The following is a 26,566-nucleotide window of genomic DNA, read 5'->3' as shown; positions in this document are numbered from 1 at the left end:
TCGAGATTCTCGCTCTCTTCAATCTCCTCATTGTCGCTGATCGGCTCTGCATCCTCTTCGATTGCCTTCAACGCTTCATCCTCTTCAAGTGCCTCTTGGCTCTCGCTCTCCAACGGTTTCTCCAGACGAATCAATTGCTGTCCCTCTAGTGTGAGCTTTTCTGAGCACATGTACATCATCAAGTCTTGAATGGTCCCTTCGTGAAGAGACCCTCGGCGATAATGACAAATGTCTCGTGCGCTATTGAAGAGCCTTTCTACACCCGCGCCGGTGGCAGGGACCGAAAGCAAGTCTCGTGCGAGCCGAGACAGCACTGGGAATTCGCGCTCGTGTTCTTTCCAATAAAGTCGCGGCGACACAGGGACATTGGCTATTCAAGGTCAGTCAGTTGTTCCAGTGTGTTGTACTGATTGCTCGTGCCTTCGCGAAGATACTGGTCCACTTCGTCATACTCTACTCCTTCATGGAAAATCGATGCACCAGGTGGCTCGAGTAGCCGATCAAGCTCTGTGCTATGCGAATTGGAAGATCGCTGGACTGTACGGAATAGCAACTCGGGGTTCTGCTGCTGATACTGTGTGAAAGATGCTCTCAAATATTCACAGTACCTTTTTGACGTATCTTCATGGCAAGTTGAGTACTCTCGATCATCAAAAGCACTCAGTTTATACTGAGGGGCAAGTAATGTTCCAGTGCCATAGAGAAAACCGTGGTCGCGGTAGGTTTTTTCGTAGTACTCTTTCAGCTTCTGCCTCGCCACAAGCAACGCGCCATACATGTCTTTCTTCCAGGGTGTTGTCTTTCTCTTCAATCTTCGATTCGACCGTTCGATATGCTCCAGTAGTTTCCTATACACAAGGAACACACTATGGATTGTGACGTCTCTGGTCTTCATCAGAGCCATGGTGAACTGAAAAAACGGTTTGGTCAAATGAACGAGGTAGTCAATTTGCCTCCATTCAACGTCGGTAACCTTGAGCTGCGAGTATTCATGATCGCAGCAGTATTTGTCGATTACATTTCTCAGCCGGCGTGCTCGGCGAAGCATCAAAAAAGTTGAATTCCAGCGTGTCTGAACGTCATGTAACGGAAAAAGCCGAGTACCACCTGATTGGAGGCATAAAAAAGCATCACGCCGTTGTGGGCTTGCGTTGACAAAGATCGCAAAGGATCGAATCTAATGCTGTCAGTGCTCTGAGTATATTGAAAAGGTGAATATCTTGGCTCACCTTTGTCAGTGTATGAGCCACGTCTCCATAATTGATCGAATCCTTCAACCCGTGCGCTTGGGTGTCGGACCAAAAGGCTCTGACTTCTTTATTCTTAGGTGCTGCCCTGATATGTCCCAGTAGCTGTTTCAGGCAAAGCTGGATCACATGAGCCATGCAGGGAACCCGGACTATTGATTCCCTGGAGCTAATAGCTCCAATAGAGAGCAGTCTCTCTTGCAAGGCGCGTATCATGGTGTCGTTGTTGGTAGCGTTATCTGTAGTAACGCTAAAAATACGATCGAGAAGTTTTCGTTCCTCCAGTAACCGGTGCAAAACATCACTAAGGTTGTTTCCTGTATGAGGACCGTGCAACGGCTCAAAGCCGAGGAGCATTTCCCTATAGTTCCAATCTTTGTCGATGAAATAAACCGTGATTGCCATGAATGCCTGCTGAAATGGACTGGTCCAACAATCTAAAGCGAGGGAAACCTTGGCATCTTCAGGCAGATCTTGTAACTGTAACTCTTGCTGGCAATTGACTGCATCCCGGAGCCGTCTTCGCAGGGTCTTCGCTGACGGGAGTTCCAATTCTTTGGGACCAGAATATAAAAGGCTGAGTAGCCTCTGAAACACCGGGTTCTCCACCGTCTGGAAAGGCAAACGAAGACACGTAATTGTCTTCAATATCTGCTCCTCGATTTGAAATGTTGTCACTCTGTGGACACTGGGTGAGTCTCTCATGGAATGGTTCTGCAAAGAATCCGAAATCAATGACTGATTAAATCCCTTTTTCTTCCCTTTACGACAAGTGTTAGACTTTTTGTGTCTACTCATGGCGCTTGTCCCATTCCCTTTATACTGTGGATGATCAAGCACAGTGAGACAAGCCTGGCAGATGACTCGAGGACGCCCAGAATCAATATCAGCAACCTGGTCAAAGTGTTTCCACACATCAGCGTGACGCGATCCGGTGGACCATTTGATCTGGGATTGGCCTTCTCCATTCAGCTTTTGGCCGTACTCTGTTTCCTTCCACCATTCAAGAAACTCTGTCTCTAGATGCGACTCGTACGCAATCCATTTCTTTCTGTGCTGAGGTCCCACACGTCGGAGTGTCGCTGGAGGTCTTCGAGTAGTTATGTCGTAGGTTTTGCGGGGTCCTGTCAAAGGCTGCGGTCCATCTTAGTATACATGTAGATAACGCCGCAACACTCAGAGGCTAGTGGAAGGGACCATTTTCTTACGGAGGATTGAATTTCAGAATCCAAGAAGCCGTCAGATGACGGCTCAATAGAGAGCAGTGGACTGAAAGGCCGATGTATTGATCGCGATGATGAGGAAGAAGACGCCATACTGAAGTAAAAGGCCACTGATATTGGAAGAAGGGGAGATTTTTTTCATCTTGAGTACTTGATTGTGGATTTTGTTTCAGTCGCGTCGTGCGTTTGGATCTATCTATTCCTGAGTTGCGTAAAAGCCGCGGGTACCCAAAACCCAACCCAACCCAACCCAACCCGCCCGGAGATGAATACGACTTTGGGAGGACACTGAGAAGGTCCAAATCACTGATTTTAAATGATCGAACTAAAGATGATATTTTTGAGCTCACTCGAAAGATTCTCAATTGATAAATTTACATAAAATCATCAATGTGGCCTGTAATCCCTTCAGTTGTGTAAAGCAGGGCGATGGGAGCAGTGTTCTACATGTAGAGAATATATATTTCCAGGTCGATGGCGTTCATTGTTTCAATGTAATATCCACTCAAAAGCGTGACAGAAATAAATGACCAAAATTACACTAGATGACTAATCAGGGTTATCCACGATTTATGCATGTTTTTGGGTATTTTGGGCAACCCGCGGGTACCCGCCAAGAACCCATGGGCGGGTTCATCAAGGCCAAAACCCGCGGTGGGTTGCCCATGGGCGGGTAAGGAAATTGAAAACCCAACCCAAACCCGCGTTTGGCGAGGTCTAGATGTGGGTCACGATCGTCATTCGCGTGCATCTGGCTCCACTACGATGTATGAGATTGCTACTCTCTCTGTACTTTACTCAATATCTCTTCCTTTCTACAACTACGATATAGAAATATCGGAGTTTGTGTTTTGTGTTTACGTTTGCGCCAAGGGCAGCCAGTCGAATCGGGAAGACCCCGCGGCGCCCAGTGCAGGAATTCATCTTGGGCCTCAATTCAGAGTCAAGCTGAACGCATCTCCAATTGGATATTATACTCATGCTTAGGCTGTGAATCCTGGCCAATATCTCATCAATTGGATTCCATATCCATTGACTCGATTAGCAGCTCTGGCAACTACGCACCCAGCACCCAGACCTGATGCACAAATATGAACCATGTCAAATTCTCACAGCAAATGCACTAACCCCGCGCAAACAGAAACCCCTCCAGAAAAACCTACCATTCAGCTGATCAGACCTCGGGAAAAAACGAAAGAAACACAAAGTCCCAAACCGCAACCCGCTTCACCGCTCCCTTCCCCGCGGCCTGCACGAATCCCCAAACCAGAAAGCATGTCCAGATCACGCGGGGGTACAGCCGATAGCTTAATTTCGAATCCGGGGGCTGTCAGAGCTATCAAAACGGGGCGCTCGATTCGACCCATCGAGACACATGTGCTGGACAACTCTTGACCGCTGATCGAGAGGGGAAACCGGACTGGTCGCTGCATATGGGCTGTGTGCTTCCGGCGAATTGCTTCTGACTCGGCTCACTGTTTGTGTTCCTTGGGTGTACAGGTATGCACATATGTCACACTAGATATGCAGCCGCGTTGTTGGGCTTTTTCTGTGCTACTGCAGCATTGCCCTCAACCCCGGATTGACTAAATCCGAGGCACCTTGGGGGAATTGCCCGAAGTTTTGGCTTGAGATTCGAATTTTGATCTCTTTGTACGATTGTTTATTTGCAATATGCATTCTCAACGGTTTGGTGACATGGTACTTGTTGAGAAGCCTGATCTTGGCTGGCTTCGTATCTTCTTTGCTTTTTGTGGAATGGTCTGACTTCAGTGCATTAACCTCAGACAGGCTGCATTGACTACTCTGCGTTTCTGTGCCCCCCCTCTTTCATATCAACGCGCTGCATGGTCTGATCTGAGGTCGTACCACTACTACAGTAGTCTCCAGCTTTCGAAACACATTAACGGGAAGTGCTGGTTTCACATTTCCGACACGGTGTGGTATGATATTTTGAGCCTGAAGTGCTATTGCCTCCTTCGACAAGGTAATTACAAGCTCATCCCAGTCCTCAAGTCCTCAAGTGGGTCTTGTACTCAAGAACGCTAGATGAAAGGCCGACTTGTCTCCACAATGGCCTCCTTCACAAGACCCACAATCTGCTCAATGTCTTCTTCTGTCGAGATATAAGGTGGGCAGACAAGGACGTGGTCAATCTGATACGTTCCAGTATGACCCAGGTTGCCCAAAATGTTCACACCACGCTTGAGAGCACTGGCGACAACCTTGTTTGAGAAATTGTTCTGAATGGAGAAGGGTTTCTTCTCGGTTGTGTCGAGAACGAACTCCACAGCCCAGAATAATCCACGACCGCGAATATCTCCCACCAAGGGAAGAGGGCCAATCTCTCTTCGCAGCAAGTCTTCCAGCTTCTTGCCAAGGTCGACAACTCTCGTTAACAGATTATCCCGTTGTATGATGTTTTGGGCTGCAATCGCCGCTGCACAAGCGAGCGGATGAGCCTGGAGGATACAATTAGCTTCAATCATGCGAGATTTTATTTTCCAGTATCTATCATTGTCACTCACCTGGAATGTGTGTCCGTGGGCCAGTCCACCAGAGCCAGCAGACAGAGCTGTGAATATCTTCTCGTGTAGTAAAACACCAGACAGCGGTACAAAGCCCGCTCCGAGCGCCTTTCCAATAGTCTGAATATCTGGGCCCCGTATACCTTCCTGCTCCCAAGCATGCATGGTACCAGTTTTACCCATACCACAAATGATCTACACATGCAGTCAGCATCACAAGTCCAATCCGATGATAGATCCGCCGATGGGAACATACCTCGTCCAAAATCAACAAAACTCCGTATCGATCACAGATCTCTCGGATAGCCTTCCAATATCCTGGAACAGCAGGCACACAGCCTAGCGTAGTTCCCGACACAGTCTCCGCAACAAAACCAGCAACGTTATCAGGGCCGATTCTCAAAATCTCTTCTTCAAACTGACTCGCCAGTCTCTTCACAAATGGTTCATCATCCTCGCCATCTGTCTTCATCCGATACGCATAACAAGGATCGACGAACGACACATTCTTCGACATGAAATCCTTGTAAAATGCGCATCGCGACTCGTGTCCAGATACACAGAGTGCACCGATGGTATTTCCATGGTAACTCTGCTTGCGCGCGATGAAATGAGTTCGCTGTGGCTGGCCTTTCTCGTGCCAATATTGCACGGCCAGCTTCAAGGCTGCATCTGTGGCTTCGCTGCCGGAGTTCACGAAGATGGCTTTGGAAAGCCCGCCTGGCTTGGACGAGAGAAGGAGCGCAGCTAGATCTTCTGTTGCTTGGTTTGTGTATGGACTTCCTGAATACACGTATGCAATATCATTTCGGAGATGATTTGTGATTGCTTCGAAGATTTCGGGCTGGCTGTGCCCAAGACAGGAAACGGAGGGACCGCAGCTGGCGTCGATTATTTGATTTCCATCTTCAAGTGTAAAGCGGATACCGTTTCCTTTGGTTACCTTCCAGGGTCGTGCCGCGAAGGTACGATGAAGGATGTGGGAGTTGGCGACGAAGGGATCAGTCATGATGGATTAAATTGAACCTTCATGGGACTTGTTGAATAATTATACATGATGTGCAGTTTATCGTGCTGGTTTTAAACATGGACTTTCGGCTGCGGTTTCGGCTTCTCCGAAATTCAGTGCGGAGTATCCCGCCGTTGACGCCGGCGAGGGGATTGTTTCGCCGCTGTTGGCGCGACTCTTGAAATCCAATCAATCGCAGCCGATTGGATTCCACTTTAACTTTGAGGTCGATTTTTCGATCTGGGACGAATGTCGGAGACAACCCCGCCATTGACGCCGAGAGGTTGCTAGACCGAGGTATATAAGATGAGACCTCCAAGAGCCGTCAAAATTGTCTCAAACTATCGCAAAGATAAAACCACCACTTTTTCAAAGTATGTCTTCCAACAAGCTTTGGTTTGTATTTCACTAACACATCGCAGATGCCCGCACCCATGGAAAAAGGCGACAACACAGCAACAGCCTACCGAGGCCCCAAACTGCCAAACGTACCAGAAGACATAGTGGTAACGGATGCCCTCAATCTCCAATGTGACGAGCGCCTCTGGGTCCCCCAAGCACCAGACGTCTGGTTCAGACCACTATGCTTCAATGTCTCACATGGCTACTTCGTGAATATCCTACGCGTGCGCAAGAACGGTATTCTCTCGCGCCATAGACACACTGGTCCTGTTCATGCGACCGTTTTGCGTGGCCGTTGGCACTACCTCGAGCATCCGTGGTGGGCGGAGGAGGGCGGGTATGCTTTCGAGCCTCCCGGTGATATCCATACGCTTGAGGTTCCGGAGGGTGTTCAGGAAATGGTGACTTTGTTCCATGTGACGGGTGCTTATATCTATGTTGATCCTGAGGGAACGGCGCTGGGTGTTGAGGATGTTTTTAGTAAATTGGAGGCTGCTAGGAAGCATTATGAGGAGGTTGGGCTTGGGGCTGCGTTTGCGGATCAGTTTATTAGGTGAAATTGGAGTACATTGCTTGTATTATTTACACTGTTTGGGCACTAGGATAATGAGAGCAACACTCCGTCTTGCACAACAATATCCAACCAGTCCACTGTTCCTTTTGTAGCAGGTAATGCCTTTCGTTCCAGATTCAGCCGCCAAAGCTTTTCTAGTACTGAAAGAGCCACTTCTACATTTCGGAACCCGCGAGAGTCAATCATATCAAGCATCTTGTGTCGGATGATCTTGATGTGGATCTCTTTCGAGGCCTCGCCTCCTGCAAGGAAGAGTGGGAAAAGTAATGTACATTCGGGCAGGCTTCGCGTGGGCATTTTCCCAATGTTGGAAACGACTGCGGCAACTTCATTGGCGGTCTTGATAGATAGACTCTCTTCCAAATCTGGAAGATCGCGACGCACAACCCGATATAAGTATAAAAGAGCTGAGCTGCGGTATGACTCTGCAAGGAGAATCAAAGATTCATCATTCGATGGCGGACACTTCCATTGTTGTAGCTGAAGTTCGAGTGATTCAAATGTGGACGCTACCTCAGACAGGATCGATGAAATGCTCCGTTGGGAATAGGCGTAGTCACCTGTGTCGAGCCCAAGTAAATCACAACCTGCTGTACCCGAATGACTCTTTTGTAGAGATTTGACTTGCTGATTCAGGGATGTAATTCGATAAAGGATATTCAGGATCTCAGAAGCCAACCCAAAATATGAATCGGCCACTGGACCTTCGTCAAGTTGAACAAAGTGATGCGATGGTAGCAGAGGCTCTCTGTCCAAAGCCACTGCCATGAGTATGTCATGGTAGGCGAAATTGCGAAGAAGCCAACGTCCTGTATGAGCATCATCAAAAGACTGGAGAAGCTTTGCAGAATTCGTTTCATTGAACTCAGATTCAATGCACGTGCGAGATGAGATAATTCCTGCGGCTCCCATGAGATGGAGATACCATGCCTTTTCGTTATCAGCCATGATACTCTCCATGGAACAGAGCACCAATGTAATTGCGAGATTACTCTCCACATTCTCCGGGCTAGACTCAAGCGAGAGCCTTAGGTCCTGAAGGGCCGTAAGCCTGTTTTGCATGGCAACTTGTTGAAACGCAGGATCTCGCAATGAAAGGTGAGATGATGACCACGCAATTAAAGCGTTTAACAGAGCGGAGTCATGCATTGCCATTGGCAGGAATACTGTGGAAATTAGCATCAATGACGAAATGCAGTGGAATTGACCCACCTGAAAGGAAAGAGTTGTTCTCGATATTCGTTGTGAGCATGTGGGTAAAGGTCTGTGCATAGTACCGAAGGAAATGGCGGCGACTCGAGCGTGAGGTGTTATCAGAATGATCGTCCACCCAAAAAAGGATGGGGTCGGGGACTTTCAATAGTCGGAAGGGTATGCTGGCTGGCTGGTCCGACACTTGCAATGCAGATCGGATGCCTTCCTCCACGACCGGTCTCGGCTCCTCCCATTTGCACTTGTAATTCAACCGGACGCACTGTGCGCAAACCGGGTAGCCTAAATCACACCGTTTTTTCCTGAAGTGGGCTGGTCAGTACTCGTGTAGTGGTCAATTTATTCACTTTGTGATTTACCTTTGTCGGCATGTCAAGCATCCCGTTCGTTCGCGAGTTGTCCCCTTTCGCTTGGTAATTCGACGTGGAACCTGTCTCTCTTTCTGTCCTTCTGACATGGTTGTGGCTACTATTCAGAGCAAATGCGCCATAAAAGTTGAGTGAGTTTCATTTCCGGCGTCAATGGCGGGAATCAAACTGGAGAGAGGAGATAAGAGACGAGATAAGACCTCGGGAACCCCTTAGTGCGGGGGTGGGGCCCGTTGAGAACAGTCACATGACCTTGGTCCAACTGCGGATGTTTTATTTCCACAACCTTGGAAGTCACTACTCAAATCCGACCAATCCCTGATCTGAAAAGTATTAACGGGCCATGATATCAAATGCTGCAGATTATCTCAAGAATATGGAGGAAGAAGCCTTTACTCGGGTCAAAACTTCGCTTCTCAAGGAACTGAACAGGAGAGTCAAACTGAGTTGTTATAGATCTTAAGATATCTTGATAGACAAGAAATTATAAGGAATTACAATAGACAAGTGACTTTTCTTAAGCGATGATTCTCAGGCGTGATCGAGACGAAGTCCACATCCTTTAGTAAGGAGTGTGTACCTCCATTTTCTTCCATCGAATAGGTTGCCTGGCCCTTGACACTGTATGAACTACTCCGTAGCAACGCCCTGGATAAGGTAAGGGGCGTTTCCGAGTCATTTACCGGTTTGGAATTAGCGTATAAATAGGTGAGCCCAGCCATAAAAAGGAACGATCGTGTAACCTCTTTCTTTTACCATGTGCAACAATTGTTCGTCTCCAGATCTCTACCTCGCTTTTCAAAAATTGCTCCTTTGGACTTCCCCATATCATATCCCCTAGTCTGAACACCAGAACTTTGATTGCAAAGTAATTATGGCCAACCTATCTGATATACGAAAAGAAATCCTCGAAATCGACACCTCAAAACGAATTGTCATCAAAATGAAAACCAAAAATTTGCCACAATGGCAACGGATGTGAGCCAACACCTTTCCTAGAGAACCACAACACACGCACTGAACACGCCAACCCGCGTGAGTTTCGTCCTTGAACCGCCATTGCTCATCTCGCATTTCAGAAGTGAGGTTTTCCCGGAGTTGGCTGCAAACCAACCTTGGAAGCACTCGCGGTGGTCGGGTGTAGGCGTTGCTTGACATGTTGATATATATACAAGTTCATGGAATAATATCGATGAGAGCAGAGCGAGCAGACATGTACGATAATGTATTTATTGTAGAGAGAGACGAAGAGAGGAAGAGAGAGAGAGAGGTCTCGATCTACGCCTGCGGGGAGCCTGACAAACAAGGCACCCACCGGCGTCAACAGACATCATCGTCTTGCTACTTACGGAGAGACCAGTGAGGGGGAGGGGGAAATCAAAAAGAAAAGAACTGCCAAACTCGCCTAGCCCCTGGAATCGAACCGGGGACATCTCTGGTGTATGATTTTCAGTTTCCCCCAGTTTCCTGAGGGCGACCACACGAAACCAACCCCACGAGTCAGACGAAGGTTAGAGCGGATGACCGAGAGCATACCACTCAGCCATTTTGGCGGCAGTTAATATACACTACCCCATTTGGACTTAAGTATTACTCCTTACTCCCCAGAACAGCACTGTTGTACTTGACTAGCCCATAAACTTCATCTGAGCATATAGACCTACTTGGTAATCTGCCCTATGATCACCTGACAGAAGGTGGACTGAGCCTTCTTGTGCTCGGGCCTTCCAGGGCTCGATGCGGGGGAGGGGCGGGATCTAAACCCCCGGACCAATCAGAGCCCGCGCGCTAACGGCGCAGATTCAACACCCTCGGATCCAATCAGATCTCTACGATTACTTCGGGCGTCAGGAACCGGCGCCATGGATGACATTCGGTCACTCATATCTCCAAGATTCGATATTCGTGGGGTTGACTTAGGAACTTGCGTTATCTTCTCAACTCCGAATACCTTGGCAAGAAATGCCTTATATCATGCGGCATCTCGTCAAGCTCAACCGGCTGGTAAAACAGTCGCTTTTTCTACAAAATGACTTCGAAGGGCGATGACTATGACCTTGAGTCTCGTGGTTACTCCCGCGAAATGCCACGTCAGTTCTCTGTGTTCAGTCTGGTGGCCCTTTCATTTAGCTTGACCTGTACTTGGTCAGGCACTGGCTCTTCGCTGGGCGTGGCAATTCAAGAGGCATCTGCTGCTGGGGCTCTTTGGTCTATTCCCGTGGCAGGTGCTATGACAGCCATTCTTTCTGCTGGCGTAGCAGAGCTGGCATCTGCATTCCCTGTCGCGGGTGCTCAATACTACTGGACGTTTTGCCTTTCCTCAAAGGAGTACCGATCTTTCGCATCTTATATGTAAGATGCTCATTCTCTTTCATTGATTCGACTTCTAATAAATGATATCTTTAGCAATGGCTGGCTCAGTATACTGGGATGGTGGCTCGCCAGTGCATCCGCATGCAACTTTATCGCATCTCTACTTCTATCAATTGCCTACCTCTGGTACCCTGACTATGAAGCAAAAAGCTGGCACCAGTGGCTGGTCTACGTCGGTATTATTTGGCTAGCCGTGGCGCTGAACACTTTTGGCTCTCAAATTCTACCACTGTTCAACCGCTTTAATTGTGAGCTTCTGCCTGTACCTGTTCTGCTTGACGACCTGCTCACACAATCCACAGTCATCGTCGCCTGCTGTACCCTGACTGCAACCACAATCACCCTTTTCGTCTGTAGTCGAAATGACCATGCCCCCGCTACCTGGGTTTTTGGTGACACAACCAATGGCACCGGATGGCCAAGTGATGGACTGGCTTTTATTCTCGCCATCAGCAATTCCGTGTATGCCTTCCTAGGAACAGACTGTGGCGCCCATCTCTGTGAGGAGATCCGTGACCCAGCCAAAAATACACCCAAGATCATTTTGTTTCCTATCCTGATTGGGCTGGGGACTGCTTGGCCGTTTGCTTGCGCGTGCATGTATGCCATCACAGATGTCCAAGCTGTGTTGGATACACCTTCTGGTATTCCTCTGATCGAAATCTACTATCAAAGCACCAAGTCCAAGGGTGCATCCTCGGTCCTGCTGGCTCTGTTTGCCTTTTGCTTTTTCGGTTGCACTGTCGCTAATGGTGAGGACTCCCTTGATGCCATCGATACTATCATCTTTGCTGACTAGCCATGATAAGGTACCACATGCTCAAGAACCATATGGGCAATCTCTCGTGATGGTGCGCTGCCATTTAGTGGAATCTGGTCAAAGGTGAACCCGAGGTTCAAGATTCCGCTCAACGCTTTATGTCTCTCCGCCACTGTCATCTCGGTAAGCAGCCCCTGCTTGGACTTTGTCTCTTGCTACCTTCTAGAGGAGATACTGACGAAGTTCACCAGCTATACGGTCTCATCTTCTTAGGATCTACAACCGCCTTCTCGGCAATGGTCGGTGCAGCAGTCATCTTTTTGCAAACATCATGTGCCCTCCCACAGGCGATCGTTCTTTGGCGCGGTCGAGACAAAGTCCTCCCAGAACGAGCATTTTCACTCGGCAAGATGGGCCCCGCTGTCAACTTCATTTCTGTCATCTGGGTCTTGTTCTTGGACATCATCTTCTTCCTGCCTACGGAGAGGCCGGTGACCAAGGAAAACATGAACTATGTCTCCGTTGTGTCCGTTGGCCTGACCCTCTTCGTCCTCGGTTTGTACTTCTTTTCAAAAAGAGGAAAATTCAACGGGCCTCGGGTCCTCGACACACATGCTGTGATGATTGATGCTGTTTCTGCCGGAGAACAGAGGCAAGATCAAAGCATGGATACAAATACGGAGAAGAAAGCTTGATGTTTCGATTTTATGTACTCTAGTTACTGAAATTTAGATCTATGGATCATATAAGTCACACAAGCACAATCGTTCGGATTCATCTGCCCGGGACTGCGATCGTAATAAGAACCCACTCAGAGCCTCTCACAACGCCAGCACCAAATCCTTCAATTTCTGGAAATTGGGGGTGCCGAGCCCAGTCACAGGGTCCCAACCCTCAGTAGCATTCCAGTAAGCGCCAGGAATGATCAAACTTCCATTGACGGCCCGGTTGCTTTGGGGATCGATGCCGCCGCACCCATACGAGTGACCGCCAACTATATCGTTCAAAGCCTTGTGGCCTTGCGAGTACAGGAACGGGTTCAAAAAGCCTAGTACCGGCTTTCCAGCCCGGAGACGGGCATCGTTGAGTAGACCAACGATTCCAGCAAAGGTAGGTGCGGCAGCAGATGTACCTCCAGTGGCTATCTTCTTGCCTAAAGAGATCACCTCATAGCTGTAGATCATTAGGTTTCGTCCTTGTATCAATGCTCGATGAAGGGGATGACTTACTCAGGGTACAAGCTGTGTGCAGATACATCTGGGAAGCCACGTCCGTTGAAGTCTGCAAACTTGGAATAATACTCCTTTGTCTCCGAAGTGACATGCTTCAAGTAATCCTTCACGGCAGATTTCTGGTACCACGCTTGAGGGAAGTAGTTAGAGAAACCACCAGATGAAGCATTCCAGGCAACTTCCGGGGTAACATCCGAGGTACCACCCACTGCTGTGACATATGGACAAGTCGCAGGGAAGATTGGGTTGAATTGAGGTGTGACGCCATCACTGGCTTGGCAAGCGGAGCCAACACCTGCAGAAGTTAGATTTCTTGGTCTTGTGCGGTCATTCAAATGGCGGAACTTACCTTCGTCACCAGAAGAATGGATAATGGTCAAGCCACGCAGGGTGTTCAGGCCGATTATGTCACAGACTCGCTTGGCATATTTCTCAGGCACAGTCTTGCTAGAGTCAGCAATGAGGGTATCAAGTGGGTGGGTTTCATTGCAAGCTTACCTGTTCATCATCGCCATAAGAGTGGGAAATGACCTGCGGCAGATCTGCATTGCTTTTGGAAAGCAGATATTCATAGTAGATAAGATATGGCTCGTTTGAAGCATCAGCTTCGGTCGGCTCATCGGCATCTGGAATGAAAGGTCTGGAAACAATTAGTACATTCTCATAATTAAGTAGTGGAGGTAAGTTCATACGCAAGACCACCAGTGATGAACTCATGAGCTGGTAAAGGGTGAGAAACAGCGGTGATCAGCTGAACATCCAAGTTTGCCTCACCCACATCGCTACTGGGGGCACTCTGATTATCAACACCGCCATTGAGGGTCTCAACAGTAAAGCTTTGCGATGAAATGTTGAAACGAGCTTCATAGGCTAGTAGATCGGACTGTTGGGCAGACTGGTTGAGGAAGCTACTAAATCCAATGCGACTACCGGCCGCTGGCTTCGGGACGTAGTCACCTATGTTGTACATTTGCTTCAGACATGAAGGAGTGATGGACGTTTGGCATGAGGGCGCAACATCGGTGGATGAGCCTTTGTGGGACTCTACCTGCTTCGAGCTTGAGGTCACCGGGTCGGCGCTCTGGGCCTTGCCGAAGTAAACAGTAGGCGAGATGATATCGATGTAGGTAGCCAACTCATCAGGAATAGAGTACTGCGTCGTACGCAGCTTCGTGGACTCTCCATTCTGGTAGTATGCAAAACTGGCGTTGAGCAAACGATTGACACTGTCAATGCTACCAGTGAAGTTGAGCAAGGCACCGTCAGGCGCGACGGTCGAGATACCTGCATCGTGAAGCCATTTCACCACAGGGGCATTATCAACGATGGGGAATTGGGAGTCGACCTCCTCCTTCTCAAGCCATTTTCCATACTCAGCTGAGCCAGGGGTTGACAGCTTTGTCAACTTGGACTCCAACTGGTCAAGGTTCTGACGACCAAGGGCAATGGACAGCGATATGGTTGAGTTTTTGGAAGGCTCGCTGGCAAGAGACCAGCCAGTTGGAGCTCCTGCAGGAAGACTTTCCAAGACTATACCGATTGTCGGCGCGATCAGGGTACAGAATACCCCTGCATAGATGCTGGCATGCATTTTGAGCTGCTTTCAGGGGTTGCTTGTCAGGTCCAAAATATTCCGTATGAGGAGACCTATTTATCATCTGCAGTGGCGCTATGCCCACGGAACAAGCAATTTCGATAAATGCTTAGCTCGGCAGATGCGAGATTAGTCTCCACTGTGGTAGACATGGCCCGTCGGGGCCGCGTCGGAGCTCCGCATTCCTGAGGGAAAACATAACAGCAGGCTCCCAATTGGGCGTATCGGGAGAGAATTGCTAGATCCTCCGTACTTGTGCATGGTCTTGCGAATTTCACTGCCTATGGCTCCGTGTTTTCAGAAGGAGCCACCCGGCCACAACCGCTATCTCCACTGCTGTTGAGTCCGCGGTTGATAGATCTCAGGTTATTGCCTCAGCAACTTTTGACGACACCTTGAAGAGTCCTTCAATGCTCCATTTTGCAAGATTAGATACGTGGAATTTTCTGCATGTAATCAGCATTTCACTTCATCTTTGCTCACCAAGACTGAAGCCTTCAGGGGGTGTCTGCGGAAGAGGGGACCTCCACATCACACTCTCGACGTGCGGGTCGATCCAAAAGACCTTAATCCACATATCGATGGTATGCAAAGGAAGAAAAAAGAAACATTTGGCTGCATCATGGAGCAATGAAGGATGGTAGCTGAGAAGTTCAATGAACTCATCCGAGTTGTTGACAGCGCCCCACAGCCTACTTCCTATTGGCCTCTTTGGCTTCCGCGCACGAACCAACTGCCATCGATCGGGGCAGCTCTCAAATGGAGTAATCGTTCTGGCTTGATGTGTCTACTCCGTATCGGTCGCGGGAAAATGGTCGAGGCAGTCGCCTTGGAAGACGCTCCAACAGTCCCAACCGGGTGCCTTCCACCGAAGTTTCAAGGCGCGCTTTGCCCAGCTATTTGACACAGCCCCAGAGGAGTTCGTTGAGTCGAGCTTCGCGCTGCCCAATGGCGCGCTTGTGCGGGGCTGAGCACCCGTTGATCTCAGCCTCCCAAACACAGCGTTAGTCGGCGCTTGGATTCTTCCTTTGACTTTTCTCCAAATCGGCTATAACAACCCTAGGCTTTGAGGGCATCAATATCTACCAAAGCGATGTCTGACAGGCCTTCCACATGGTCAAAACTTCGCTCCTGGCGACACCGTGGTGAGAAGGGCAAGGCAAAGGCCAAGAAAACCGATGATAGTCTCGCAATCCACGGTTCGCGCGCGGGCCGTCCCAGCGGTATGACACTTCGAACTATGGACTCGCGAATATCCCAGTTAATCTTGACGACTGATATGTTTTAGTACATAATCAAGTATCGACGGCGCCCACAGGGAACACTAGTACCGCTTCGCCATCTCCCACCCAGCAAGCCCCGGAGCCTTCGAGCAATCAAGCACACGGACAGTCGAATCAACCGAAGCCCTATGCTGACAACTACGACCTGTGGGATGAAGCTCTTGATTCATTGGAGGAGGATGACAGATCCGCCGTCAAAATGATGCTGAAAGACTGGGATCAAGGCAGTCCCAAAAGGAAAGATTTGGTAGCGGAGATCCAAGCGACGATGGATGGGGCACTGAAAAGCAAGCATCACGACCGGACGACATCTATTGGCAAATTGTTGTCAGTTTTGAACAACTTCCTCTCCGCCGGAGATGTCGCTGTCAGCTTTGACCCTACTCATGCTGCCCTGCCATGGGCTGCTGTTCGCTGTGTTATCGTGGTAAGTAGGCCTCAACTTCAGTTGTGTTGTGACTCCACCATACGAAACTTGGTTCATGTTGTTGAGAAGGCTAAATGAAACAGATTTTCACCGCACACAATGAGCTAAAAGGGGTCATTCTCACTGGAATGGCTGAGGTCACTTCGCTTCTTGTGCGATGTGACATGTATCAACTATTATACATGGCCCCAGATCCCGCTCTCCGCCCACCCGACGACGTCTTGGCCAAACTGAGAACATGCATCGTCCAGACCTATGCTGGACTGCAGTCATTCTTCGCTTTCGTGGAACGCCAGCAGACGAATTTTAAGATTGACAGTGTATTCAAGCTTGAGGATGCACGAGCTCATATTGACAAGCTCTCTGGAAGTCAAAAGCAATTACTACAAGTTGCAGACGACTGTGAGAAATCCTGCGATCTGTCAAGCCGATCTGATCTCAAAGAGCTTCTTGGTCTATCGTCGGAGATTCCTTTCATCCGGCAGCAGGTGTAAGTGAAAAAGACACTTTTCGAGAGGCCAATGCTGACAACAAAAGAGATATGGTTCTGGAACGAATCGATGCCAGAGATGAGCTCGAGATTCTAGAATGGATTTCACCTATACCATATGGAACACATCACAGTGTCAGAGTGGAATCTCGCACTCCTGACACATGTGAGTGGTTGATACAAACCAAAGAATTTTGTGAATGGATGGACTACGGGTCATCGGCAATTCTACGGCTTCAAGGCTCAAGTACGTTTTCAAAGGTAGTCATTTTACCTTACCTTGTCACCATACTAACCGTTTTAGTGGGAGCTGGGAAAACATATCTCACCTCAAAAGTCATCGACCACGTTCGAGGTCTGCTTGAAAGCTCATCGGATCATGCGGGCTTTGCGTTTTTCTACTGCAATCGAAATGAAGAAAATCGAAGAGAGCCTCTTTACATTCTCCAAAGCTATGTTCGTCAACTCTCAAACGCTGTTGGAAGTACTGAGCATATACGAAAAAGGCTCAAGACCATCAGCAAGCAAACAAGACGCCAAGCATCTCACTTGGGCCTCGAGGCATGCAAAACCCAGTTGATGGAATCAATCAATGAGTACTCTCAGACCGTCATTATTCTTGATGCCCTGGACGAATGTGATGATTACTCACGCTGGCAACTCACTGATGTGATAAGGGACTTGGTATCCAAATCTAATCAGTCGGTTAAAGTTTTTATCTCAAGTCGACCCGAGAACGACATCAACACACAGTTCTCTGGTAAGAATATTATAATACAGGCAATCAACAATCAGAGTGATATTGAAAAATTTGTCAATGCCGAAATAGATAAGCCTAGGAAATGGGGGCCAATATCCGCAGACCTACGGAGCATAATCGTTCAGGTCCTCTGTCAAAACAGCCAGGGCATGTAAGTTGCCCTTCACCAAAGTATTTACAAGACTTAGCTCACACAAAGCAGGTTCCAATGGGCGTACCTCCAAATTAAACAGGTGCTTGGATTGTCAACCACGGCAGACATCAAGACCAGGCTTGGTAAGCTTCCGAAGGATCTTGAAGCAGCATACGAGGAGATCTACAGCGAAATCGTGAACGAGCCGCGGAGAAAGGCTCTTGTGGACCGCGCGTGCAAGTGGGTGATGGGTTCCTGCACACCTCTCACCAGCGACGAGCTTTTATCTGCAGTTCACATTGATGCCGACGGATCTTCAATCAAGTCTGAGGAGCGGTTTAACGAATCAGAACTGTTGGATCGATGCAATAACCTACTTGTTATCGATCCCCAAACCCATCTTTGGAGATTGTCTCACTTGTCAGTACGGGAATATTTTGAACGTAACCATTGGGGGGCTTCAGGAGCTTCATGCCCATGCTGCCAAGGTGTGTCTCAAGCTTCTGATTGAGATATACAAGATCCCGACCTGCAAAAGCGGCATGGAAGGTTCAGATCGCATGTCCAACATTGAATCACCGAATGAGCCGAGCCTTATCCATCCCATGAAAGAATATGTGCGACATCACTGGGTGAGGCATGTTAAAGCCTATGAAAACCATATCACCGAGGAAGGACAAGAAGCAGACCCCTGGTTGGCCAATCTTTTGAAGAAATTTCTTGGTTCTCCTGGCAAGAGCAGTTTCCAATATCGCGTCTGGTATCGCAGCCTTCCGCCACCTGTGAGAAGCTACACCCCAAGATCGAGCTTCTTGCGTTGGGTCCCCAAGATTGAGATCTCGCCAGAGGTTGTCACAATTTGCGCTATGTGTCGCTTCTCGTTTTACGCCCTCTTAAAGGACTGGTGGAACAACGCAGAGGATACGTTTTCGCAAATAAATGATCGAGGAGCGACTACCCTGCAGCTTGCTGCCAAAGGAGGTTCAAAACATATCTGCGAGATACTCATCAAACAAGCGAAAGCAATTCATCCCATCTTACCGCTTGATTTTTATGGAGAAGCTCTTTCAGCTGCCATATCTCAGGGAAATGCAAATATTGTTACGACTCTTATCGACAATGGAGCCGACGTGAACTTCCCGTTACGTGGAAGGGCGAACACGAGTGCTCTCGCTGCTGCCGCTAGTGGAGGGAAAAGGGATATCGTCAAAATCCTCATCAAAAACGGGGCCGACGTGAACTGCTCATCGCCAGATAAAGGTTGGAGTGCCCTCGGTGTTGCTGCTGATGGGGGAAATATAAAGATGGCCAAAATCCTCATCAAGAATGGGGCCGATGTCAATCTCGTGTTACAGGGTGGAAGCTACGGGAGTATCCTCGCTATTGCTGCTGCCGCTCGTACTGGGGAAAAAGGGACAGAGATGGTTCAATTTTTGATCAAGAATGGAGCTGACGTGAATCTCCCGTTAGCGGTTGGACATTATGGGAGTGCCCTTGCTGCTGCTGTCGCTTCTTCGGCAGGGCGGGCAGAGACTATCAACATTCTCATTGAGAGTGGAGCTGACGTGAATCTTCCATTGGCAGCGGGGCAGTATGGGAGTGCCCTTGCTGCTGCTGCTGAAGGAGAAAGAGTCAAGTTAGTCAAGACTCTTATTGAGAATGGGGCCGACGTCAACCTCCTGTTATCAGGTGGGAGGTACGGAAGTGCCCTGGCTGCTGCTGCTGCTTCTTTGAACGGAGGTGCAGAAACTGTCAATGTTCTGATTGAGAATGGAGCTGACGTGAATCTACCGTTGGTGGCTGGAAAGTATGGGAGTGCCCTTGCTGCTGCTGCTTGTAGCGGATACACGGAGATAGTTAGGGTTCTTCTTGAAAATGGGGCTGATGTGAATCAGCTGTTGCCCTGTGGAAGATATGGCAGTGCCCTTGTTGCTGCTATTGGTGGCGACAGTGCAGATATTATCAGGGTTCTCAAGGACAGTGGAGAGGTCGTCAGGATTCTCATTGAAAATGGGGCTGACGTGAACTTACCGCTGTTGGTTGGACAGTATGGTAGTGCCCTTGCCGCTGCTGCTTATCGGGGACAGGTAGAGACAGTGAAAAGTCTTATTGGGCATGGGGCTGACGTGAATCTCTTATTACCGGGTGGAAGATATGGGAGTGCCCTGGCTGCTGCTGCGGCTGCTATTTCTGAGAGAGAGATAGAGACTGATGAGAGTCTGAGTGAGAGTGATGCCGATATGAACTCCCTTTTTGCAGATAGCTTCACCTCCATTGATGCTGCCACTGCTGGTTTGAGGGAGGTAGAGATCATTCAGATTCTCATCGACAATGGGGCCGAAGTGAACCTTCCGTTGTTGAGTGGAAGATATGGGAGTGCACTCGCTGCTGCTGCTGGACATGAAGAGGTTGTGAAGATACTTTTGGATAACGGAGCTATCCCTGATCTTTTTCGTCGATTTGAGACCAAAGGGGCGCCCTATCCCAGTATTTGTGTTCTCTTCGATCAGTGTACTCCATTTGCAATTGTCACTGCACTGTGGAACAATAGATGCGAGATTTTCTAGATGGTTTTCTCGTCGCCAGACTTCTGGCATTCAATGAAATTTCATCAATCCGAAGTTTGGCTTATTTAGAACAGACATATACTCTTTTAGCATTTGACACATGCCTTGTGCTTCAAAGATTAAGGTTGAGATGCTCGCTTAGATGTCGAAAGTCCTATTCTCGTTGCAAATAATTTGATTCATCAAAGCTCCATCTTTCTTAGTTACTCCGCTGTCCTTCCTTTCTTTATGCTTTGAAGTCTAGGGTCACCTGATCCGATCCTCCGGCACTCTTGCGCTCTCTCGATGAACCCCTCATTCTCAAGATCTATACAGCCTGCTTCTGACCATGACACCACAAATTACTGAATGGGATGACCTGGATTTTGTACAGGAAGACAATGACTCTATCTCAGAAATAGCCCGCACATCTTTTGGCCTTGTTGACAATGAAACCTTCTATTATGGTCACCTGGGTGTTCCGAGGGCTGAAATATCGCTTGAACAAATCAACGCTGCTCTCATGCCCATCCCCAGTACCATCTACCCCATATGGCCTATGTCTGAGGCCAACCTTCGCCTGGCACCAGACGATTTGGCCGAGAACTTCTATATCAAGCGTCCCAAGTTGGAAACGTACAACTGGCTGGTAAACCACGGCCAAGGCCTGGAGACACAGCTATTCAAATCCCTCGTGGCCGAGGCACAGGTGTTAGAAGAGTTGTCACAGCATCCACGCCCAAATCTGATCCGCTACTACGGCTCCAGAGTTGCGCATGGACATTTCACTGGCATTGTACTTGAAAAGCACCCACGCGATCTGCAGACACATATTGATGAAGGGCACAAGGTGCTCGACAAGAACGCTTTTATGGGTGCACTTGAATCTGCAATTCAACATCTGCACGACCTTGGCTTCGCGCACAATGACCTCTGCCCAGCCAATGTCCTAGTCAGTGAGACTGGAATGCCGGTCTTGATTGACTTTGAGGGTTGTCAGAAGCTGGGTACTTTGTTGCAGTATATTAGAGGAACTGAGGGGTGGATTGATGGGGAGATCAAGGATCATCATACGTCTGACACGGTACATGATACCTTTGCGCTTGGGAAGATTCAGGCGTGGCTTGAATCAGTCTAGGGTTATTGAAGGGAGTCATCAATTGTTAGCACATAGGCATAACCTTGGATCATTGGGAGTTTCTTTTGTCCACAAATTATTGCACAATATTTGAGACTGTTGAAAAACTACCAAGATCAACATCCCATGGCTTTGAGATTGATATAATAGACCAGACCCGATCTGTTCAAGCCAACAACTGCCCAGATTTCCACAAGAGGAACAAACAACTCAGATTGCCCCACCACCACGCCAATCCCCGAATCTGACTCCACTTCGGATGGTCGATCAAGATGTAAACAGCACCGTACAAAATGCGCGCCAAAGTATACGACAGCGAAGCAGCATTGATAATGTGTGCCGGGACACCAGCATGAGATGCAAAAAGCACACCTGCGACGAGCAAAGGGAAGTTTTCGACAGAATTAGCATGAGCCGACTCATTGCGTTTGAGCATGTCGAGCTGCTTGCGCGTCATCTTGCCATCACGCACCGCAGCCTCGCCGTATTTGGCTAGATCTTCGCGAGGCGAAGCTTGGTGGTCGATGCCGTACCATTGTTTCAAGGTGCGAGAGGAGAGAATGCCATAGGCGTAGAAGAAATGGAATGTTAGGAAGACGGGGCCATAGTTTGAGGTCCTGGCATCCTGGGAGGCCCGGAGGCCGAGGGTGGTGAGGAGAGAAGTCATGTTAAGTTAAACTTCAAGAAATTGAGTTAAGACGTGCACTCCGGCGCTTTAATAGACTTTCTCACCCTCGCGATGGAGGCTAAAATCTCACCTCATCCAAGTCGGGCCGAGCCGTTCCCTTCCCCGGCCGTTTAGCGTCTCGTGAACACCATCGACTGTACAATTGTTGGATAGGCATTTGTTGGTTTCTGCTGACTTTTAATGTAATGAGATAATTCTCCTTCTGGTTTCATAGTTCAAGCCAAGCCGACACAAGGTCGATATGCATTGGATCAGCAAAGTAGCATAATCTTAAGATAAAGTCCCAAAGTCCTCTGGTGCCAGGTGGAAACAGAAGGGCGCAAAAGCAACTCTAGCAGAGCAACACCTTATGTGCAACTCAACAAATAATAAACAGACCAGTGCGCCATAACCGAAAGAAAAACAATAGACTCCAAATATCAAATGCTTGAGCGACGTCCAGCGTCTATACAAGATTCAACGCCAAACAAACAACAAAGCAAATCACTTCAGCCCAAATCCTTCGCTATTGACAACAGCATCCCACAGGAGCTGCTGGAATTTCTCACGAGAAGAGTAGCGGTACAGACCCAGTGTGTTGAAACAGGTACGGGCAATCGGGTAGCGACTAGTCTCATCACCAAGACAAGCAAGGCGAATTGTAAGACTCGTAGCTCCCATCGCGGGGATTCGATCACTGCCGGTGATGAACGACAGAATCTTGCGCTGCGCTTGAGGCAGTGCGTTTTCGAAGAATTCCCAGAACCATCGGACCACGGGGAGAGTTTCTGGTCGTGAGTGGGACCAGTTGTCATATGTGGCCACGGCCCGGAGAGAATTCACGTCGAGTGGTTCGTCTGAGCCACGGATGAGGAGTTCAATTTCCTCTGGTCGAAATAGCGACAGTGCGTTTCCACCGCACACAGTAAAGAAGCCGCGTTTGAAAGGCTCGAATTGCCGAGCTACGGCTGAGTCGAGGAGGTAGCTCACATACATGTCAACGAATTCGCGCCGGTTGGAGTTGGTCACAGGTCGATTTTCGCCATTGGGGCAAAGTGGCACATTGACAATTTCGCCGTAGCGATCAGTCTGTGCGACAAAGTCATAGCAGAAGGTTTCAGCAACGTCGCCTTCGAACTCTAATAGACCTCGCAGTCCTTTGGCGAGGACTGGTCGATATTCAGCGAGATCTTCCAGTGTGCATTTGAAGCTTGAGCGCGAGGTTGATGTTTGTAGGCCACCGCTGTACGGTGCCGACGCCAACAACTTCTTGAATGCAAACGGAGGAAGATCAATATCGAGAATTGTAGAGTTGTAGATGGCCAGGCCCAGAAGAACTCCAACCAAGAAGAACTGCTCGGAAGATTCGAAACAGTAGGGGTTGAAATAGCAATACTGCGAATCATCGTCGTAGATGAAGAGACCGTGGTGTGGATCGAAGACCTCTCGGACGAGTAAGAGGAACCATTCTTTCCGCAAACCACCTGCGTCAATGCCCTCTTCGCCCAAGAACTCAATCCGGAGACCCTTCTTGATTTCTTCTTGTCCAGTGCCAACGACCGCGCTCACTCCCTTGAGACTGTCTTCAACCAGACACTCGCGTCGTACCTTCAACACAAGGTATTGACTGACAGCTCTGTGGCCAAGAACGCTATCAAAGAAAGCATCGCGCGCCTTTGCTTCCATTTGACGGCGAGCATCATGTTCCATGATATGGATCTTGGACCATATGCTGAGCAGGAATGGATACTGGCAGAACGAGAACTTCGAGCTTTTCGACTCCCAGGTCTCGAAATCGGCCACAAGATCCGAGTAATCCAGTAAAGTGCTGTAGAATGTACTGATGGGCACAATGTGGCCCTGACGAGGACCTGGATTCTTGGGGGATTCAAGGCTGCGCGGAGACCCGTCAGACTTCTTCGTGGCGGTGGAGATGTTTGCCGAAAAGAAGAGCGACATGACCCTAGCTGCTGCTCTGATTTGCCAGTCCTCTGTGTACACTATGGGGGCTTCTGTTTTCTTGACGGGCTTTTTGTTCGGACCCCTTCGATTGATAGCAGCATGGAGCTCGGCTGGTGTATTCCCCGATGCACTAGCAAAGCTGGGGATCAGATCATCTCCACTTTGTGGTTTCTCTGGGCGCTTTCGGCCATGCTGGCGACTTAGTCGGTATGCAAGGAAGCCACCAACTAGCTCCACTAGTCGTTCAAAATGCCTCACAGAAAACCGCGAGGCCCATGACACAAAGTAGTGATGGCAGTCATTAGGCAAGTTTGACATGAGGCCCAGGATTCGTTTCACAAGCCCATAGTGATGATTGAGGCTCTCTTGACGAGCAGGTGCCTTTGGCGGCTCTTTGGGTGGATGTTTTCCATCTCTAGCTCCTGGCTTTGGGTAGTCTTTTGGGTGTGACGGCCGCCTTTCTTCTCGGTGTGAAGCCGAGGGCATTGTGTGCTGGGGGTAAGATGTGGGTGAAGACAAAATGGGATTCGCCAACAAGATGAACAGGAACCGGGTATCTTCCGGTCGTTTTAACACGCGACGCGGCCTCTTGAGAAGGTTCTCGGTGGCCTTCAAAAGCGTGCGTTGCAAGTGCGAACGAGACTCGCTGATCTTTCGACCAACCAACGACGGGTCAATAGCTGCCCATCTTTTAGCCCTTATCAAATCCGCTTCTGAGCGTGTTGGGTCAGGCTTTTTGGCCGCCCATTGCTCTGACCAAGAGCTCCCTGCAGACAGCACAGAGTGGTACCATTGGCCCACCTCTGTCCAGTTGATGCGAGGGCTCCGCGAGGATACCATCCGGGATTTTGATGGGCTGCTTTTTTCTTTGCTGTATGCAGGGTTCTGACCTTCAGCCTCTGCCCACTCGTTCATCCACCAAGCCGAGTTCTCAGTCACATCACCCAAGAGCAAAGTTTTGGCATCTGGTTCAAATACAGGTGCATCTGCTGCTGGCTCGGGCATGGTAATTGATTCCATCCTCATTCTGGGTGGGTTACCGCTGCTAGCCGATCGAGCTGAACGAGGCGGAGGATGGGTCGTGAAAGATTCATTCAGACATTCGCAACCCTTGAAAGCATCTATGATGCTATTTTCCAAGGCATCAAAGACATATGGCCGGGGATGACGGCTTTGGGGCCCTGCTTTTGCAGGTTGTGGGCCGCTTTGTGGATGAGCATCTGGCTTTGCCGGTGGGTTGTGGTCAGAGTTGGCACGAGCTCTGGCGCGCGTGTCATCCCCCTCCCATCGGACAGCCTGCGGGGTCAAGCAAGTCACATTCTCCTTCGACGAGACATCTTTTTCGAGGTCACTTGACTGAGATGCACTACGGGTTCGATTATTTCCAGCAGGTGGAACCAACAGATGGTTTGGGCCAGACTCGTGATCTTGTAATGGCGGTAAATCGGGCAGCGGCTTTTCGTATTTGTCGTCGTCCAGCGAGACCCATGACCGAGAGCCATTGTCCAAGAGACTATCAAAGTAGATATTGAGACATCCAGCAATCATCCCTCGGGTCTGATTGGCAGACAAAGGAAGTACTAAGCCAAACGTCAGCAAGTTTCTCAATGAATGGGTTGCGACAGCTGCGGTCGTCGTGTATTACCTTTCTTAGCCAGCTTAGATGGCTGGCCTTGAGACCCTGGAGGAGCTCTTCGGCTATGATCATCCACATCCCTCGACTCGTGGGCTTCTGGTGCAAGATCCGTAACCATCAAACAGTCCGTACATCTGAAAACGGTCGATTCTCGGGGCCACCGCACAGTGGCATCGCATGTCTGGCATTTCCCCTCGGCGAGATCATTCGCAGATCCTCCACGATGACCGCCTTTCCGGGGACTCGTTGACTGGGGTTCCTGAGAGAAGGTCACCTCATCATCGTCATCATCATCCGAGTCCCAGGCTTCATGATTGACAGGTGTCTTGTCCCGCTTTCGTCCAAACCCCGCGAACGGATTGCTGATAGACCGTGAATGTCCTTGATGATGCGGGTTCTTAGGCGCGCTGCCACTTAAAGGAGCCATATTTGGAGCATCTCGGGGCCGAACTGGACGGCGCGGGCTACTCTCCAATCCGGGGTGTTGTGCAGGGCGAAGAGGAATGGCGACGGTGGTAGAATTCGAGATCGGAGGGATGGGTGGAAGACGGTCAGATCGAGACGGCATAGAGGCGCATCAACTTGCTGGAGGTAATTTCTTGTAGCTAAATTCAACCTTTCCAATGTGGGATCCAGCTCGTGGAGCTTGTCACTCGTTCTGGACACATGCGAGTCGAGGCAAGTTGTTGGAGCCACGCGATCGAGTAGTACAGCGCTTTGTTCGGTGGAAGACAGGTAGTCTGTTGCAGGGATGATCAGTCAAAAAGTCGGGTCTCAGCAAATAGCAAACGACGTTACCTCGAAAGCCAACAAAGATGTGTCGTGAGAGTATACTCCTTAGACGGATTGGGAAGGAGGCCGGAGGGGGAGCAAGCCATGACTGCCTCAGGCGACAACATCGCTATTTTTGGATTAGCTGCGTAGCAGCGGGCCAAGGTCTTAGTTTAGTGAGACATGGGATCCTCTGGGTGTTACGCGTATATAGCTCGAAACACCCATGGG

General features: G+C 49.2%; 9 protein-coding genes across 9 annotated transcripts; 4 read left to right on the top strand and 5 right to left on the bottom strand.

Annotated features, from left to right (window-relative positions):
- Positions 1-4,515: 4,515 nt before the first annotated feature.
- N7506_009692 (uncharacterized protein) lies at positions 4,516-6,007 on the bottom strand (the record flags this gene model as incomplete). Its single annotated transcript, XM_056958985.1, has 3 exons — positions 4,516-4,932; positions 4,999-5,193; positions 5,255-6,007. 3 exons carry the CDS (start codon positions 6,005-6,007, stop codon positions 4,516-4,518), a joined length of 1,365 nt encoding a protein of 454 aa, XP_056808375.1.
- Positions 6,008-6,429: 422 nt separating this feature from the next.
- Positions 6,430-6,966, top strand: N7506_009691 (2,4'-dihydroxyacetophenone dioxygenase family protein; the record flags this gene model as incomplete). The annotated part of the gene is made up of 1 exon (XM_056958984.1): positions 6,430-6,966. One exon carries the CDS (start codon positions 6,430-6,432, stop codon positions 6,964-6,966), a length of 537 nt encoding a protein of 178 aa, XP_056808374.1.
- A 41-nt stretch (positions 6,967-7,007) lies between these two features.
- On the bottom strand, positions 7,008-8,235 carry N7506_009690 (fungal specific transcription factor domain-containing protein; the record flags this gene model as incomplete). Its single annotated transcript, XM_056958983.1, has 2 exons — positions 7,008-8,149; positions 8,196-8,235. The coding sequence occupies 2 exons, from the start codon at positions 8,233-8,235 to the stop codon at positions 7,008-7,010; spliced, it is 1,182 nt and encodes a 393-aa protein (XP_056808373.1).
- A 2,357-nt stretch (positions 8,236-10,592) lies between these two features.
- On the top strand, positions 10,593-12,391 carry N7506_009689 (uncharacterized protein; the record flags this gene model as incomplete). The annotated part of the gene is made up of 4 exons (XM_056958982.1): positions 10,593-10,915; positions 10,970-11,688; positions 11,746-11,879; positions 11,948-12,391. 4 exons carry the CDS (start codon positions 10,593-10,595, stop codon positions 12,389-12,391), a joined length of 1,620 nt encoding a protein of 539 aa, XP_056808372.1.
- A 126-nt stretch (positions 12,392-12,517) lies between these two features.
- N7506_009688 (S53 family peptidase) lies at positions 12,518-14,519 on the bottom strand (the record flags this gene model as incomplete). The annotated part of the gene is made up of 5 exons (XM_056958981.1): positions 12,518-12,869; positions 12,926-13,223; positions 13,278-13,371; positions 13,427-13,568; positions 13,621-14,519. The coding sequence occupies 5 exons, from the start codon at positions 14,517-14,519 to the stop codon at positions 12,518-12,520; spliced, it is 1,785 nt and encodes a 594-aa protein (XP_056808371.1).
- A 1,096-nt stretch (positions 14,520-15,615) lies between these two features.
- Positions 15,616-20,182, top strand: N7506_009687 (uncharacterized protein; the record flags this gene model as incomplete). The annotated part of the gene is made up of 7 exons (XM_056958980.1): positions 15,616-15,745; positions 15,811-16,232; positions 16,316-16,722; positions 16,770-16,969; positions 17,027-17,633; positions 17,685-18,039; positions 18,080-20,182. 7 exons carry the CDS (start codon positions 15,616-15,618, stop codon positions 20,180-20,182), a joined length of 4,224 nt encoding a protein of 1,407 aa, XP_056808370.1.
- A 328-nt stretch (positions 20,183-20,510) lies between these two features.
- Positions 20,511-21,299, top strand: N7506_009686 (uncharacterized protein; the record flags this gene model as incomplete). The annotated part of the gene is made up of 1 exon (XM_056958979.1): positions 20,511-21,299. The coding sequence occupies one exon, from the start codon at positions 20,511-20,513 to the stop codon at positions 21,297-21,299; it is 789 nt and encodes a 262-aa protein (XP_056808369.1).
- A 166-nt stretch (positions 21,300-21,465) lies between these two features.
- On the bottom strand, positions 21,466-21,966 carry N7506_009685 (MAPEG family protein; the record flags this gene model as incomplete). Its single annotated transcript, XM_056958978.1, has 1 exon — positions 21,466-21,966. One exon carries the CDS (start codon positions 21,964-21,966, stop codon positions 21,466-21,468), a length of 501 nt encoding a protein of 166 aa, XP_056808368.1.
- Positions 21,967-22,470: 504 nt separating this feature from the next.
- N7506_009684 (HECT-type E3 ubiquitin-protein ligase) lies at positions 22,471-26,132 on the bottom strand (the record flags this gene model as incomplete). The annotated part of the gene is made up of 2 exons (XM_056958977.1): positions 22,471-25,508; positions 25,574-26,132. The coding sequence occupies 2 exons, from the start codon at positions 26,130-26,132 to the stop codon at positions 22,471-22,473; spliced, it is 3,597 nt and encodes a 1,198-aa protein (XP_056808367.1).
- Positions 26,133-26,566: the final 434 nt, after the last annotated feature.

This window comes from Penicillium brevicompactum (assembly GCF_028827555.1).
Source record: "Penicillium brevicompactum strain IBT 35665 chromosome Unknown utg000006l_segment0_segment0, whole genome shotgun sequence".
In the NCBI taxonomy this organism is placed as follows: domain Eukaryota; kingdom Fungi; phylum Ascomycota; class Eurotiomycetes; order Eurotiales; family Aspergillaceae; genus Penicillium; species Penicillium brevicompactum.
Note: the sequence above shows the minus strand (reverse complement) of the source record. Positions and strands in the feature narration are given on the sequence as shown.